Here is a 17,343-nt window from a genome sequence, read left to right as displayed (position 1 = left end):
TTTTTAAAAGGAAGGGGAAAAGCCAATAAGGATCATAGAATCCTACAGTATCGTAAATTGGAAGGGCTACCAAAAGCTAAACCACATGACTAAGAGCATGATCTAGATGCTCCTTAAACCCTGACAGGCTGTGAGCATTTCCTGCATCCTCTGTTCTAAGGACCAGCGACCTCCTCAGTGAAGAACTTTTTCCTAAGGTCTAATCTGAACTTTTCCTGATTCAACTTCTTTCCATTTCCTTGTGCCCTACTGTTGGTCACTAGAGAGCAGAGATCAGCACCTCCTAGCTGAATTTAGCTGAGTTTAGTGGTACTAGAAAGAATGAAATTGAAGTAGGCAAAATGTTCTAGAAAGTACGTAAGGAGTATGAAAGATCTCTTTCCTTAAGTGGTAGATGAATAGAACAGTGTAATACACCAAATTACATGCAGCGTGAAAATTTTGGTTGGCAGTTCTGAAAAAATCCATGCAGCACATAAACTAGGCATCCTTGTCAAGATAGCATTCAAAATCATGAAATAAAATATTTTCATGAAGTGTTTGTGCTTAATATGGAACTCGCTAAGTTCTAACAGAGGTTTGAGAGACCTAAATCTGCAGATTCGCTGCAGAGAACAGGTGGTTTAATTTTGTTACTCTAAGTCAGGTTGTATGTTTTCAATCTTAAATATAAAATGCACAGTCAGCCATATAAAGGATATAGTGACTTTTTAGGCTCCTAATGCTGACATAGCATAACATAAAATAAGCACATTGAAAACTGACAGCTTGGAGTATTTCAGTGTAATCTTCAGAATCATTCTGAAGAATTTGCATTTAATAAGTCTTTGAAGTTTTGAGGAAACTAATCCCTTGCAATGTGTTGTATTTCTACTTTTTGAAAAAAATCAGAGTTAATGGTTGCAGAAAAAAAAGATATCAATATCTAAATTTCTGGAAATGACAAGAAGGATAAGTTACAGGTGGTATTCTGTATAGTGACCAAATGCAAAAAAGAAGGTAAGAGTTTATGTATAACCTAATACAAGAGACATTAAAAAAAACCCAAACCACCCCAAACTATACATTCTGAACAGAATAAGGGAAGCATCTCATTTATTGAGAAGGCTTATTGTGAGAAGTGTAAAGGGATGTCATAGAGTAAGGAATGAAATGAGAATGACTTGGAAAAATTAGGCTAAAAGAGACAAATTGGAGTACTTTTTTGTAGAGAGAAGCACATAGTGTATGTGGAATAAATGCAATAAAATCACTCTCCATTATTATCCTATTATTATATCATGATATAATAAATAACTGTTACATTTGTATTATGAAAACAATGTTACTAATAGTTTATTAAGGAGACAGTGGATTTATGATGATTAAAGTGTAAAATAAAGGCTGAAAGTTTTTGCTAAATAGTACTGTGATTTAAGCATTTATTTGTTGCAGAATGCTCTGAATTGATTGTAATTCAAAGAACCTTTCTCTGCAGCAAGTGGAACCAGCCAGATTCTTACATACGGTTGTGCTTGTGGGTTGATTGTGATTTAAATTTACTTATAAAATATTTCCATTACTGTTCTTCAGCTGTATGTTTTAAGGTATTGTAATGCAACCTGTTAAACATTGGTCAGATTTTAGGAATAACTTTCTAATGTCAAGAGTCCAGTTGTTTAAAAAAGTCTAATGAATGGGGTCCACACTGTCACTCTTTGCAATCTGTGTAGATACATGTCTAACACTGAGAGGAACTCACTGTTGGTGCAGCTCAAAGGCACTTGCATAATGCTATTGAAAGCACTGAAAATGTTTGAAGAACCTTTTGCAACTCTGCCTGCATCTATGAAGAGGATCTGATTTTAATCACATATATAAAACTGAATGTGTACACGGATGTTACAACTCAAGCATTATCTGTACTTTGTTCTTCGCTTCGGAATTTGACAGAAACTTTACTGCCCTCTTCTGTTTCCTTAATTTACAAAATTTGCATGTTGTTTTAAACAGTATTGTAACCCTTTGCTTGGTTCTTGTACAGGTAAAGGAAAGAGATGGAAAAACTTGTACTTTATATTAGAGGGAAATGATGCCCAGCTTATTTATTTTGAAAGTGAAAAACGAGCCACAAAACCCAAAGGACTAATAGACCTCAGCGTGTGTTCTGTCTATGGAGTACATGACAGTTTATTTGGCAGGTAGGACATCAGCTTTTTTTAATCCTATTGCATCAAGAAATAGGTAAAGAATTGTTTAAAGTTCTAAAAGTCCTACGTTATTTTGATATTTGAAAGCTAACTTGATTGGAAGTCTGTAGGTGCTTTTCTGTTCAAGAACAAGTACTGTGTAGTATACTAGTTCATATAATTAAACATCCTCAGAGACTAAGTACAGTAATTGTGCAAAAACAGATTTACTTACACATCAAATCTTATTTACTATATTATTTTGATATTCAAAATGGGCTGACCACAAGGGATATGATTATGAGCACGAAAGTTGAGAATCAGAAGTCTTTTAGATATCACTAGAAATTAAGAAGAGAGTTTATGTATTTTTCCATTGGTAGTTACAAAAACAACTCACTGGCCTGTATTATAGAGTTTTTTAGAAGAAATAACTACATTTACTTATTTAATAAGTGACAGAAGTTAAAAATTTTGGTTTTCCTACGGATCTTAATATTTATTGAAAAATTATATATAGTCAACTTCTAGTCACTTCGTGAAAAAACTTACAGACAAATGTTTAAAATTAGTAGCATTTCTTCATCTGCAAAGACTGATGCTTTGTCTATTTGTGGGTTTTTAAAATCTTTATAATAATTTTGAAAAACTCCATCTAACTACTGGAATGAATATTGTTAAAAAAATTACTGAAATGCTTCGTATGTAATTGACAATTAGGCAGGAAAGTTTGATATATATTGTATATCAATAAATATTCTGTTTCTTTTCTTTTAAACAGCTTTTAAGAAACCCTGTATTGTGGGATGGAGCGTAGTTAGGTGCTAGGTGGTACTTAAATGTGTGTAGGACGTCGTGCATGGTTGCAGGAGCTTAGGAAGCTGTTAGTGAGGAAATGCAGCTGAGACAGAGTTCCTCCTGCATTTCAAATAGCTGATAAAAAACTGTCTCTGCCCTTTGCTCAGGAGTACAGTAAAGTCTGTACTTCTGCAGCATTTAAGGTCTAGAGGTTTGTGTCACATGCAGTCAGATGTTTCGTGTATGATCTAGTACACATTTCACTGGTCATGAGATCTGTGGGACACATTGATGTAGGGGATTCCTTAGGTGAATACTGTTTCCTGAAAGAAAAATCTGTAATGTATGATTAAATGGTTGTGAAGTAATGCTGAACCTCTGCTGCTTTTAAACTCTGTAGGAATAATCCTTGTTGACAAGTGTTTTCAGATGGCTGTTTTTTTCCCTTGACTGTAAGACAGCATACACGCTTGTTCAATACACACCATTCTAAAAGTATGTCAATATTCTGAAGCATGTACTGTTTCATTTTATTAAAATGACACAATGCATTTTAAAAAATGCAGTTTTTGAAGATTTGAGATATCTTGTTGAAGATCTTCCTCTTTCTATTTGTGATGGTAACATGTAGATGAACAAAAATTGATGCAATTATTCGCTGCACCTTACAGACAAACAGCGAAATCTGTTAGTTCAGTGTAAACTTTGTTTTGGCACAGATCAAGTGAAGGTGTCCATTAATATGTGAAGATTAATTAAACTTAATTTTTGTTTTTTTTTATTTTTAAGGCCAAACTGTTTTCAGATAGTAGTTCAGCACTTTAGTGAAGAGCATTACATCTTTTACTTTGCAGGCGAAACTCCAGAACAAGCACAGGTGAGATCTTAATTTGCTAAATGTAAGAAAAATAACCTTTTATCTTGTGTTGTTCAGTGATGTTGCTCTTCTGAAACAGTAAACAAATGTATCACAGATATTTAGTGGTTTTATAGGAGGTGTTAAAATCGACAGTAGAAGATCTCTGAGGGGAAAGGTTAGTGCTGAAAATCCAGCACCGGTATTACCTATTTTTCAGGGTTTCAGTTTTGACAAATTCCAGTCAGCTCCCATGTGCAGAACTTGCATTGTTTTTTATTTTCTGTTTCTGGAGAACATATGTTTTTTGACATAGTTCAATTCAGAAGAAAAAATTTACTGTCCAGGTCTTTTCTGTTATAAAACATGGCGTAATAAGTGAGAGTTTTACTTCAGAGTGAAATAAATAAAATGCTAATGCAGGTATATATGCCCAGTGACCAAAGTGAACAGGCAGTCATTGAACTGCCTTTTTCCAGTTATTTGCCATGTATATTAACTGGTAGTCATGCACAGTCTTCAGCCCTGATGCTGCACAGTGTAAGATTTACTGGATTTATATAGTATCTTTAATTGCTGGCTATCTTAACAGCTATGTTCACTGATTAAGAATTGTGGGATAGAAGCCTACTTCTGAGAAATTATTTTACCAACAGATTGTATCTAAAATAACACAGTCTTCTTGTTTAAGAAGAGTTTAAAACTCTGCAAGTTCACTTCTGATGTACATGTTACATTAGAAATTACGCTTTCCACTTGATGTTATTTGAATGAGATGAAAAACTTTTAGAGGACTCATAACAGACAGTATTCACTAGCGCATGAAGTCTGTATAAATATAGTATTTTTGTCCACTGTATACAAAGGAAAGCACAGATTTTCTTGTTTAATGCAAATTGTTAAATTTGCAAAGATGACGTAAGAAATATGTAGTGCTATTTATCATATAACTACCATAATATTGTCATCTTTAAGAAGCAGTACGCTGTATTTTAATTGAGAATATATAAGTAAAATTCCATGCTTCTTAATTAATTTTTGTAATAGCTGTAAAATCTTTTGTTTTCTAAAAAGTACAGTAATTTCATGATTATAAGCTGCACCATTTTGACTAAAATTTTGGTCCGAACCCAAAGTGCAGCTTATAATCAGGTGCGACTTATATATGGACAAAGAACAAAAAGTTGCTGTTTTAGTTTGGAGGACAGGTGTCTGCTGAGAAAGGCAAGAACTTCTCTTTGAAATGGAGAATGTAAAACCCTTCCCTCCAAATTATTATAATTTTGAAATCACGGGGTTTTCAGGCAAAAATATAGGAATTAGGAATGACAGTTCTTCACTACGGAAATTAAAATAGAAATACAGTACTACAAAGAAACAAACTTCAAGCCCTGACAAAGTCAGAGTACAGCCTGACACCCTGTCAGGCAGGGTGTTGGTAGAAGTCCCGTTAATTGGTGGCTGCGTCCTCCTGCAGTGACAGATGTGATTCAGTTGAAACAATCCTCCTGCAGAAGGTGTAGTTTCCCTCTAAAGGTCCAGTGGTGATGTGGAGAAATCCGGTTTTCCTGTGGAGTCCAGTGGAAAAAGGGGCTCCCTTAGTGTCCTAAAACCTCTGCTTTTGTTTTGGTAAGAAATGTTGGGCTCTTTCTCCTGTCTGGAGCAACTTCCAATAGGATGCAATAATTTTATCAGTCACACAGTGGGACTCAATGGGCCATTAGCAGAAATTAACTTTTGGAGGAAGGATGGGTTGTGAAAAGATAAGGAGCAGTGCCCCACCTGGTTTCAATGGATGGCCCATTAGCAGAATATCTCCCACAGAGATAAGGATCACGGCCCCCACCCTCAACAGATGGTGATAGAATAGATACCTTTTATCACACTCTGTATTGTAACATGCGGCTTATAATCAGGTGCGGCTTATGTATGGACATAGAATGAAAAGTTGCTGGCACCCGGAGATGCGGCTTATACTCAGTGCGTCTTATAATCGTGAAATTACTGTAAAAGAATTAAGAATGTGTAGAAGACAGAATATCCTGTTTTATTTCCTGAACATTTGGCTAAATTTGCTTTTGGTGTTGAAACTCCCTAACAAGCTGCTCACTCTGTTTATACACAACACAGTTGTTTCAGCTCAGCTTTCTTTACTTTCTAACATTTCATATAAAAATAGAAACTTGGTGGGGTGTAGCTGAAAGCTTTTCCTTGGAAGGATTTGAAAGCTGAAGTCTAACTCACAAAGCTGGGAATAAATTCAGTACATATTCCTTTATTTTTAAATTGTGAAGGTTGTTGTGAAAAATGATTGAAGCAGTGTTGTGAGGGTTTTAATGACATTGTTAAATTGTATTTTGAGAGTAGATGGCAGTTCTTTGAGATACGGACTGAAGAGAAAGAAGACTGTGGGTCAAAACCTAAATTTTTTGCTTTGCAAGAAGTGTACAGGATTTAATGGTTGGGAGATAGTAGCTAGAGAATGAGGCTATAATGTATCTTCCACCTTCCAAATTAAAACTGGAGAATGTTGGATATATGCTCTGCGTTTCTCTGTTAATTGTTCAGTTTTTGTTTGGAGTATACAGTGTTATGACTGCCATATGGGAGTACTGGAGAGAATAATCAGACCAGTTTGGTCTGTTACAGGTACTTTTTCAGAAGCAAATAAATTTTGCTAAATTTTATATACAATTTGCAATTTCTTGTATTACTACACTGGAAAATTGGCAGAAGTCACACTGTTTAGCCATTAATAATGCTTGATAATTCTAAAAGAAAATGGTTCAGATTTACAAATTATTTGACGTTTTGCTTAGTAAAGATAATACATTTGCTTTAATACTCTGATTTTTATACTGTGGAATGACAAAAAACTTAGGTTTTGCCAAGCCAAAGTGAAAATTCAGATACTTTCTGCAGATATGTCTGTTCCACTCCAAGAAGCTGTGTCTGACTTGGTTTCATTACATTCTTCTGCATCCTTCTCTCTTAGGACTGGATGAAAGCTCTGCAGGTGTTCTGCAGTTTAAGAAAATCCAGTCCAGGAACATCAAATAAACGCCTGCGTCAGGTGAAGCTGATGTTGTGGGGTTGGAGGTGCATGTAGAGGAGCATTTTGTCTCCCCTGTGCAAAATCATGTTCATAAATTTTCTTTTCAACAGTAACAAATCCTGAATAAAAATCTAAAGAAGTCAGCAGCTTTTCAAATATGCCTCACATGGGAAACCGTAAAAATTCATAGAACACATAAACAAAAAAATTTATAAAAATTTTTATGACACATAAAATACTCATTATTTACATTTCATTTAGATACAAATACATGTTATTCAACTAATGATACTCATTTTATGTAATAAATACATGCTGAGCCATGCTTGTCTTAATTTATCTTGGCCTCTTGAAAGTACCATATATACCAGAATTTCAGAGAGGGCAGTCAGTCTTAAATAGCTATGTCTGTAGTGACTGGAGATTAAAGGGAAGTACTTAAAGAATTCCTAATATAATTTAATCTTGGGAAGATTGAATGTCGTTATTTGTTGGAGGCAGTAGAGAAGGGAATAAAAGGGTGAATAAAAAGTAATATACCACAACTGTTTGGTTGTGAATATTAAAGAAGTTTGGATACTTATGAGTAACTTAACTAAATTAGGTGAATTTACAGATAAAGTGACAGGTGCAGTGAGGAGCTTCAGGGTGCTGAAGCAAGGCAATGAGGGAATTTTTTTCTTCAAAAAACCAAGACAGTGCTTATCTGCATAAAAGAATACAATGTAATGTGTTGCACAAGAGAATTTTACATAATATGTTTGGAAAGCACCAAACAATAAACCACTGTATTTGGAATTATTCATGGCTCGTATTCAAAGTGCCAGTCTGCCATTTCAGCAAAATTGTCTGTGCCTGGAAAAGTAGTTATTTGCAAATCCTAATACCTCGAAAATGGGTTTAAAGTAAAAACCCAAGATGCATAAAACATGGGTCTGGATATTTATTTTCAGTAATTATTTGAATGACTTTGTTCTTTGTGCTTCTTAAAAGGTTCTAATACCTTTGGTCTTTGCTCTTCTAATAGAGAGTTTTGTATTCAGTATTCATATATTAACATTAAGCCTCTGCATAGAGGATTAAAAATAATTCATTCATGTGCTTTGTATTTTAGCAACAAAAAATTAATTGTTATTTTTTTCTTTAGGTCAGCAGTCTCATTTTGCATGTAGAAGAAGCTCATACGCTCCCAGTAAAGCATTTTACAAATCCATATTGTAACATCTACCTTAACAGTGTCCAGGTAGCAAAAACACACATCAGGGAAGGACAAAACCCTGTGTGGTCTGAGGAATTTGTCTTTGAGTAAGTCTTCATTATCTTGAATTAGTGAATTTCATTTTTAATTTGTGTTGGATTTAAGATTCTTAACGTGTTTATTGTTTTACAGTATTTTTAAAAATACTGTATATGTGTATATACAGAAGCAACCTTTCAGACAAATTCTGCATGGGCAGAATTTTCTTTAGGCACCTATCTCCTAATATAAGTGGCTGATAGTGATAACTCAGGATTGAAATTAAATTAGGAAAAGCTTAAATGCCTTCCCATGCATAGTATTAATTGAGACTCTCTGTCTTTTCTCCTAGTGATCTTTCATCTGATATTAATAGATTTGAGATAAGTCTTAGTAACAAAACAAAGAAAAGTAAGGATCCAGATATATGTAAGTATTTTTCTGTAAAACATGCTTATGCATTTCAGCATACTGGATACTTTGTGTGGTTATCATTGCTTTTGTCAAGGATTGTCGCAAGGGAATTAAGTAAGATTTTAGGTTCACTAAACTGCGTAGGTATGTTTTCTATGTCTGGTACTGGCTTTCCATTAATGTTTTTATGATGAGAACTTCCATTGATTTTAGTAATAAAATTCACTGTACTTCAGTCTTGTATGTCTGACATAGGTCTGCTCTACAGTACCCATTGCTAGACAATGACTGTGCTTATCAAAATCCAAGAGCAAAGAGAGATTTTCTACATTAGTCTGCTTTATAAAATGTTAAGTTTCATGGAGTCTAATTACATGGAATTTCTTTTCAGGTTTTTGGTTGCTTACAGTGAGATAGCGAAGGGTGCAAGTCTTCATTTTAAAAAATAATCTTGGCAGTCTCTGAAGAAAATTTCCCTTTTTTTCTTTCCATTTTATCTCATCTGTCTTCTTCCCTTATTACCCTTCTTTGGCTTAAATGTGAAGTTACCTCAATATCACTTTGAATGGGAAAGGAGCTGTATTTTCTTTTCCTCGTGTTAGCCAGACAGATGCTTCTTTAATGTGATTTTGTGTTCCAGCAAATCAACAGCAAGGTGATAGAATCTGTCAGCTTTCCTAGAAAAGAAAGGGTTTGAAGAATGTGGATTTGAAGCTGTTAGGTAAAAAAAATATTTTTTTAAGGTCAGGTCTCTTCCCACACAGTGCTTTTAGTTTAGTTTTGTGGTTGTTTTTTTTTTTTTCCCCGTTCATCAAGGTATCTTGTTTCCCAGTATACTTGTTCTGGAGCAGCTTCGGCCTTGTGCCTCCTCTTTGATGCTTGCAGGACAGGATGGCTCTCCCTGCCCTCCTTAAATTTGTTCCAAGGGGTTTTTTTCCTTTATGTTCTGAGCTGTCTGTTCCAAGGCACTTAGAGTATATATAATCTACTGTAGTTGTTTTCAGTTTGCATATATTGTGTTACTGGCCTGTAACTTACGCCAGTGCTAATTTATTGATTTTTGGTTTTCTGGGGTTTATTAAGATCTGTTGGGAAACCTTAGCCGAAGTAGGTTGTGCTGGTTTGGCACTAAAGACAACCCAACTAAGTGATTTTTTTTGAGAGGAGCAGCTAGGCTTCCTCTATGTCTGACAAAATTTCAGATTGGCAAACCAAAACCACTACATGAAATTGGTGTTTCCGCCCAGTTGAACCGAAACTGCGACATCAGTTTCACGATTATAAGCCGCACCATTTTGATTAAAATTTTGGTCCTAAACCAGAAGTGCGGCTTACACTCAGGAGCCGCCAATATATGAACAAAGTTCGGAAGTTTGCCAACCCGGAAGTGCGAGCCCGCAGCAGCCCTGAGCCAAGCCAGAGCCCACACGACCCCGGCGGCGGGGCTGATCTGAGACTGTGATATTCCTCTGCTTTTTTTTTGGTGTTTTCAGTCTTGTGCGGGTGCACGACTGAGCAGCTGTTTAAAGGCAACACGGATCCGTTGGAAATGCTTGCAAAATTACAACACTATTGTTTCTATCTTTTTCCGCTTGTAAATAAAGCTTACAGGGTACACTGCCGCAGTTATTGTCTTTTCCGCTTGGAAATAATGTTTCCAAGGTCGGCACCTGCCAGTAAACCCCGCGATCCTGCAATTCTGTTACTAATTGGCAACTTTGTGAAAGTTTGGTAGGAACGAAAGTGCAGCTTATATTCCGGTGCAGCTCATATATGGATGAAGAACGAAACATTGCCGACACCCGGAAGTGTGGCTTACAATCAGGTGCGGCTTATAATCGTGAAATTGCTGTAGTTTTGAATGGTCTTGCAGAATCTGATTTAATTTCAGATTTCTTTCTCCTCCTCCCATGACAGACTAAAAGGCTATAATTACAGCTGTGACTTTGGTCTTGAATTCATTTGAGCTGGAAAACTGTTTGCATATCTAAACCAAAGCCTTGGTTAGAAAGAGAATCTTAAAAGGCTTATTCTTGAGTGGGATACTTAATAGTTTCTTTGAAAGTATTTTTGTATTTTCCTCCTCTCTGTTTAGACTAAGGAGATGTTGTTAGTGCTGTGTATTCACGTGATGGAAGGCTTCCTGTTGTAGGTCAGGGGCAAGATTGACTGAATATCTTTACTGCAGTTATCTACACTCATACAGCTTAAGCATAATACAGCATAACTCTCATTTTGAGATATAAATTACTCTAAGTCAGCTTGAATGAACATACACCTCTGCTTACATCCTCAGCTCTGTGAAGTATGAGAAGTTCACTGGAATAAAATGAGCTAAACCGTACCTTCTCTGACATATGTTGTATTGCATTGCCAAAACAAACCTGTAACTCTTCAAAAGCAAGATAACTGGTTCCTTTCCTTAACCAACCAGCTTTCCTTTCCTTTTCAGACACAGATATTACCTGTGGAATCCTATGAAGTGGCAGACCTGTACAGCTGCTGCTATTCATATTACCAGTTATTAACTGGGTTAACTCACCTTTTCTGCTTGCTTTTCCTTCCATGTAATGCAGATTGAAGGTCCAAAATTTAATTGTTGGATTCACTGCTTTGTTTCTTCCATTGTAACGCAGAACTTAAATACCAAAATGATACATGAATGAAGGCTACCTTTTCAGTATTTTAAAACATTTCTTGGGTTTTCAGGTCTTTACATTGAACATTACCTATTAAGAATGTTCCATAGTTACTTTAGAGTTTTTTCAAGTATTCCAGATAGTCAGAAATGATACTAAACAGTTCACCATCAATTGCATAAATTCTATTCACTTATTTTTGTTTCTCTAAGGGAAAATTGCCTAAGGACTTACAGTAAATTCACGAATACAAGCCGCACTGAGTATAAGCCGCATCTCTGGGTGTTGGCAAATATTTCGTTTTTTGTCCATAAATAAGCCGCACCCGAGTATAAGCCGCTCTGTCGTTCACAACGAGGACCCGCGTGCAACAAAGTTGCCAAATAGTAACAGAACGGTGGCAAGGCGGGGTTTACTGGCTCGGCTCGGGCTGTGCAGGCTCGACTCGCTAGGGGCGGCTGACGGGGCCAGGTAGCCCAGCCCGGCGCTGCCTCTCGGCGGGGCCACTGGGCTCGGTCACAACGGCCCGGCGCTGCCCTGTAGTGGCAGGCAGGGACAGAGCCCCCCGCTGCCTCCCAGAGCCGCGGCAGGGGCGGCCCAGGTCCCCCTCCTCCTCCCCGGGCCGCAGCAGGGGTGGCCTGGGTCCCCCCGCTCCTCCCTGGGCCGCGGCAATGGCGGCCTGGGTCCCCCGCCGCCTCCCAGAGCTGCGGCAGTGGCGGCCCGGGTCCCCCCCTCCTCGCAGAGCTGCGGCAGGGGCGGCCCGCGTCCCCCCCCTCCTCCCAGAGCCGCGGCAGGGGCGGCCCAGGTCCCCCGCCGCCTCCCAGAGCTGCGGCAGTGGCGGCCCGGGTCCCCCCCTCCTCGCAGAGCTGCGGCAGGGGCGGCCCGGGTCCCCCCCCCTCCTCCCCGGGCCATGGCAATGGCGGCGCGGGGCCCCCCCCCGTCTCTCCCCCGGGCTGTGGTAGAGGAGGGTAGGAGGGAGCTCTCCCTTCTCTCTCCCCACCCCCCGTGCTGCCTGCAGGCAGCCAGGCTCCGCCCGCGGTGCAACAGAGTAGAGATTTGTAACAATCGCAAAATGCCGACTTTGCAGCTGCTCGGGTCGGCACTCTGGCAGGCACTTCTGAGGTTGTAGATGTCAGAAAATTATTCACATATTAGCTGCTCCTGATTATTAGCCACATTTCCAGTTTAGGAGCAAAATCTTAGTCAAATTGGTGCGGCTTGTATTCGTGAAATTACTGTACTCAAATACATATATAATATGACTTAAAATATCCAAAATCCTAGAATTTATTAGTAGACTTCCATCTGCTACTATGGACAGTTGAATTAGTAGGTCTGGAAGGACAGCACCACAGTGTATTGAACTGGAGTGGAGATTCTGATTTGGTTTTGCACTACAGTGACTAATTTCAAGTTAATTCATGTTGAGTAGCAGCATCTTACTGAGAGGAGCCTACCAATTCAATGTAACATTATAAACAGGAAAAACGTCTTACTACTTCAAAGTAATTTATATTAAATTATGATAACAACTCTGCAGTCCTTGTACAGGTGTTTGGTATGAGTTTAAAAAAAAAAACATAAGTAAATCAAGTACAGTAATTTCACGACCATAAGGCGCACCGGACTATAAGGCGCACCCCCAGGAGTCGGCAAAATTCGCAACTTTGTAGATCAGATAAGGCGCACCGGACTATAGGGCGCACTTTTTTTTTTTTGCAGCGAGGCTCCGCCCCCAGCTCCCCCCGCGTGTTTGCTGGACGAGGCCCCGCCTCCATCCGGCTGCCACGGCACTGTGGCCCCGCCCCCACCCGGCAAGCCCGACCCCGCCTCCAGCCAGGAGCCCCGGCCTCGCAGCCCCACAGGCCCCCAGCAGCCCCAGTCGCGCGGGCACCAGGAAGCCCCGGCCTTGCCTCCACCCAGCAGCCCCTGTCCCGTGGCCCCGCGGGCACCTGGAAGCCCCGGTGCTGCCGGCACCCAGCAGCCCCGGTCCCACGGCCCCACGGGCACCCAGCAGCCTCGGCCCCGTGGCCCTGCAGGCATCTGGAAGCCCCGGTTCTGCAGGCACCCAGCAGCCCCTGTCCCGCGGCCCCGCAGGCACCCAGCAGCCCCGATCCCGTGGCCCCGCGGGCACCCAGCAGTCCCGGTCCCGCAGGCACCCGGAAGCCCCGGTCCCGTGGCCCCGCAGGCACCTGGAAGCCCCGGTCCCGCAGCCCCGCGGGCACCCAGCAGCCCCGGTCCCACAGGCACCTGGAAGCCCCTGTCCCGCAGCCGCGCGGGCAGCCAGCAGCCCTGGTGTGCGGCCCCGCGGGCACCCAGCAGCCCCGGTCCCATGGCCCCATGGGCACCCAGCAGCCCCGGCCTCGCAGCCCCGCGGGCACCCAGCAGCCCGGGTCCTGCAGGCAACCAGCGGCCGCAGCCCCGCAGGCACCCAGCAGCCTCGGTGCTGCCGGAACCTGGAAGCCGCGGCCCCGCGGGCACCCAGCAGCCCCAGCCCCACGGCCCCGCAGGCACCTGGAAGCCCCGCTCCCACAGGCACCCAGCAGCCCCGGTCCCATGGCCCCGCGGGCACCCAGCAGCCCCGACCCCGCCTCCAGCCAGCAGCCCCGGCCTTGCAGCCCCGCGGGCACCCAGCAGCCCCGACCCCGCCTCCAGCCAGGAGCCCCGGCCTCGCGGCCTCGCAGCCCTGCAGGCACCCAGCAGCCCCGGTGCTGCCGGAACCTGGAAGCCGCGGCCCCGCGGGCACCCAGCAGCCCCAGTCGGGCAGGCACCCAGCAGCCCCGGCCCCGCAGGCACCCAGCAGCCCCGGTGCTGCCGGAACCTGGAAGCCCCGGCCCCGCGGGCACCCAGCAGCCCCAGTCAGGCAGGCACCCAGCAACCCCGGTCCCGCGGCCCCGCAGGCACCTGGAAGCCCCGCTCCCACGGGCACCCAGCAGCTCTGGTCCCACGGCCCCGCAGGCACCTGGAAGCCCCGCTCCCACGGGCACCCAGCAGCCCCGGTCCCATGGCCCCGCGGGCACCCAGCAGCCCCGACCCCGCCTCCAGCCAGCAGCCCCGGCCTCGCAGCCCCGCGGGCACCCAGCAGCCCCGACCCCGCCTCCAGCCAGGAGCCCCGGCCTCGCGGCCTCGCAGCCCTGCAGGCACCCAGCAGCCCCGGTGCTGCCGGAACCTGGAAGCCGCGGCCCCGCGGGCACCCAGCAGCCCCAGTCGGGCAGGCACCCAGCAGCCCCGGCCCCGCAGGCACCCAGCAGCCCCGGTGCTGCCGGAACCTGGAAGCCCCGAGCCCGCGGGCACCCAGCAACCCCAGTCAGGCAGGCACCCAGCAACCCCGGTCCCGCGGCCCCGCAGGCACCTGGAAGCCCCGCTCCCACGGGCACCCAGCAGCTCCGGTCCCATGGCCCCGCGGGCACCCAGCAGCCGCGACCCCGCCTCCAGCCAGGAGCCCCGGCCTCGCAGCCCCGCGGGCACCCAGCAGCCCCGGTCCCATGGCCCCGCAGGCACCTGGAAGCCCTGGTCCCGCAGGCACCTGGAAGCCCCTGTCCTACAGCCCCGCGGGCACCCAGCAGCCCTGGTCCCGCAGGCACCTGGAAGCCCCGGTGTGCGGCCCCGCGGGCAGCCAGCAGCCCCGGTCCCATGGCCCCGCGGGCACCCAGCAGCCCCGGTCCTCCAGGCACCTGGAAGCCGGGGCCCCGTGGGCACCCAGTAGCCCCGGTCCCGCAGGCTCCCAGCAACCCCAGTCGGGCAGGCACCCAGCAGCCCCGGTCCCACAGCCCCGCGGGCACCCAGCAGCCCCGGTGTGCGGCCCCGTGGGCACCCAGCAGCCCCGGTCCCATGGCCCCGCGGGCACCCAGCAGCCCCGGTCCTCCAGGCACCTGGAAGCCGGGGCCCCGTGGGCACCCAGTAGCCCCGGTCCCGCAGGCTCCCAGCAACCCCAGTCGGGCAGGCACCCAGCAGCCCCGGTCCCATGGCCCCGCGGGCACCCAGCAGCCCCGGTCCCACAGCCCCGCGGGCACCCAGCAGCCCCGGTGTGCGGCCCCGCGGGCACCCAGCAGCCCCGGTCCCATGGCCCCGCGGGCGCCCAGCAGCCCCGGTCAGGCAGGCACCCAGTAGCCTCAGTCCTGCAGGCACCCGGAAGCCCCAGTCCCACGGCCCCGCAGGCACCCGGAAGCCCCGGTCCCGAAGGCACCCAGCAGCCCCAGCCTCGCCTCCACCCAGCGGCCCCGGTCCCGCAGCCCCGCCTCCAGTCAACAGCCCCAGCCCCGCAGGCACCCGGCAGTCCCGGCCCTTCGGCCCCGCCTCCACCCGGCAGCTGCAGTCCCGTGGCCCCGTCTCCACCCAGCAGCCGCGGCCCTGCCGGCTCGCCCCGCGGCTCGCAGCTCTCACTTCCGGGTTTGCAAATTTCCGAACTTTGCACATCAGATAAGGCGCACCGGACTATAAGGCGCACTTCCGGGTTCAGGAGAAAATTTTAGTCAAAAGGGTGCGCCTTATAGTCGTGAAATTACTGTAAATTAATATTATTTTGATTATAGCTAAGAAGTGCTACTGTAAACTCAGGGAAAAACTAAACCCTAATTTATTCTAGGTTCTGTATTTCATTCACCATTGCTCTCACTTGAGGGACACGTGCCTTACATGGGCAAGTAAATAAGAAGAAAAGCACATTGCTTAGTTGTGAATCATGAGCGCTGATACCAAGGAGAAGTACACTAAGAAAGTCAATTTATTATCTAGTCTAATGACACTCCATCCACCCTTGTGATAAGTAGCAGGTGGTGATAGATTGTTTTTCATGCTATTTTACTGATGTAAATGCATTAACTTCTATCAGTTCATCAACTCCAAAGGATATGAAGTAGGCAGCATATAATATGAATGAGGCATTATAAATACAATTTTTTTTATGTTCTAGTGTCAAATTATATCCTGCTATGTATTGCAACAATGGGGCAATGAGAAATCTGCTGGAACTGTTGAAAATTTCTGCAAGGCAGATTGGATGTATTGGCTTTGCAGAAATGTAAAAAAAAAAAAGCTCTCAGTTTTATAGCTTTTTTGTTTTTCATGTGAGGAAAGTAAACACAAACATCTTTGTCATGGAAAGAGCATGCCTGACTGAGAGGTGCAGACTGATAGGTTAAATGTAAAGCTAATTGTGGACTCCTCTTGGAGCATGGTGGCTGTTTCACAGGCACAATGTTGTCTCTGAAAGTGCCTAGGCCTTTCTTTGTGGAAAAAACCCCTCCACTCAGGATCACATGTTCCTGCTCTGGATGGGCCTGTGTCCCCTCACAGCTGCTGTAGCTGTAGCTGTAGCTGCAGTCCAAGTAATTGCTTAGCAATTATAGTGTATCATCATCACCAGGTAATGATTTGACTATTTTTGAGTTGATTTTCATTATCCAGTCAGCAAGTGCTTGGGAACACTTTTTAACCTAATACATATAAACTGTTACTTGGAGTTACTGTAAAACTAATATGTGTGTCAGTGTTTGGGAATACCATAGGAACACTGTAATAATATAAATAGGAGCAGACCCTAATGGTGGTGTCGACCCAAGCTGGAAAGGGAGTAGTGAATTCTAAAGATTTAATCTGTTTTTTAGTTTCGGACTGCTAGCTGAATTTTCAGGGTAGCACTGTTTTACTTACTTCAGTGTTACCAGGAAAGCTATATCAATATTCGTTTGGCATTTTTGAATTGATATGCACATTCTTTTAATGTATACATTCATTTATGTATACATTCTTTACACATTGCCATATATTTCTTCTTCAGTTTACAGGACACAGTTAAAACATTGAAGAGAGAATGAATCCATTAATATATTAATGAAAAACATTTTGTTTACTCTTGCTGGTATTTTTTTCCTGAACTATGACAATGTGCTGAAATGAAACTATTTTTTTATTCAGTAGTAGCACTGTGTTGGTGGAGATAATGTACCTAAACAACATTTTTCTTTCTTTAAGTGTTTATGCGTTGCCAATTAAGCCGATTACAAAAAGGACATGCAACAGATGAGTGGTTTCAACTCAGTTCCCATGTACCATTAAAGGGTATTGAGCCAGGATCTTTGCGTGTTCGAGCTCGATATTCCATGGAGAAGATCATGCCAGAAGAAGAGTACAGTGAGTTTAAAGAGGTATGAACTTAAGTTTAACCATCCGTGGTT

At 44.1% G+C, this 17,343-nt stretch overlaps 1 protein-coding gene across 1 annotated transcript in view; it reads left to right on the top strand.

Moving 5' to 3' along the window:
- The window catches only part of RASA1 (RAS p21 protein activator 1), a 75,020-nt gene that overhangs the window by 36,916 nt on the left and 20,761 nt on the right, over nt 1-17,343 (top strand). The window contains exons 11-16 of the mRNA XM_033086903.2: nt 2,024-2,180; nt 3,756-3,843; nt 6,818-6,895; nt 8,025-8,182; nt 8,467-8,543; nt 17,141-17,313. Coding sequence (XP_032942794.1) covers nt 2,024-2,180; nt 3,756-3,843; nt 6,818-6,895; nt 8,025-8,182; nt 8,467-8,543; nt 17,141-17,313 — 731 coding nt within the window. The remainder of the gene's footprint in view (nt 1-2,023; nt 2,181-3,755; nt 3,844-6,817; nt 6,896-8,024; nt 8,183-8,466; nt 8,544-17,140; nt 17,314-17,343) is intronic.

Source organism: Catharus ustulatus, unplaced genomic scaffold (genome assembly GCF_009819885.2).
Source record: "Catharus ustulatus isolate bCatUst1 unplaced genomic scaffold, bCatUst1.pri.v2 scaffold_68_arrow_ctg1, whole genome shotgun sequence".
In the NCBI taxonomy this organism is placed as follows: Eukaryota; Metazoa; Chordata; class Aves; order Passeriformes; family Turdidae; genus Catharus; species Catharus ustulatus.
The sequence above is the reverse complement of the archived record's forward strand: the minus strand, read 5'-3'. Positions and strand labels throughout refer to the sequence as shown.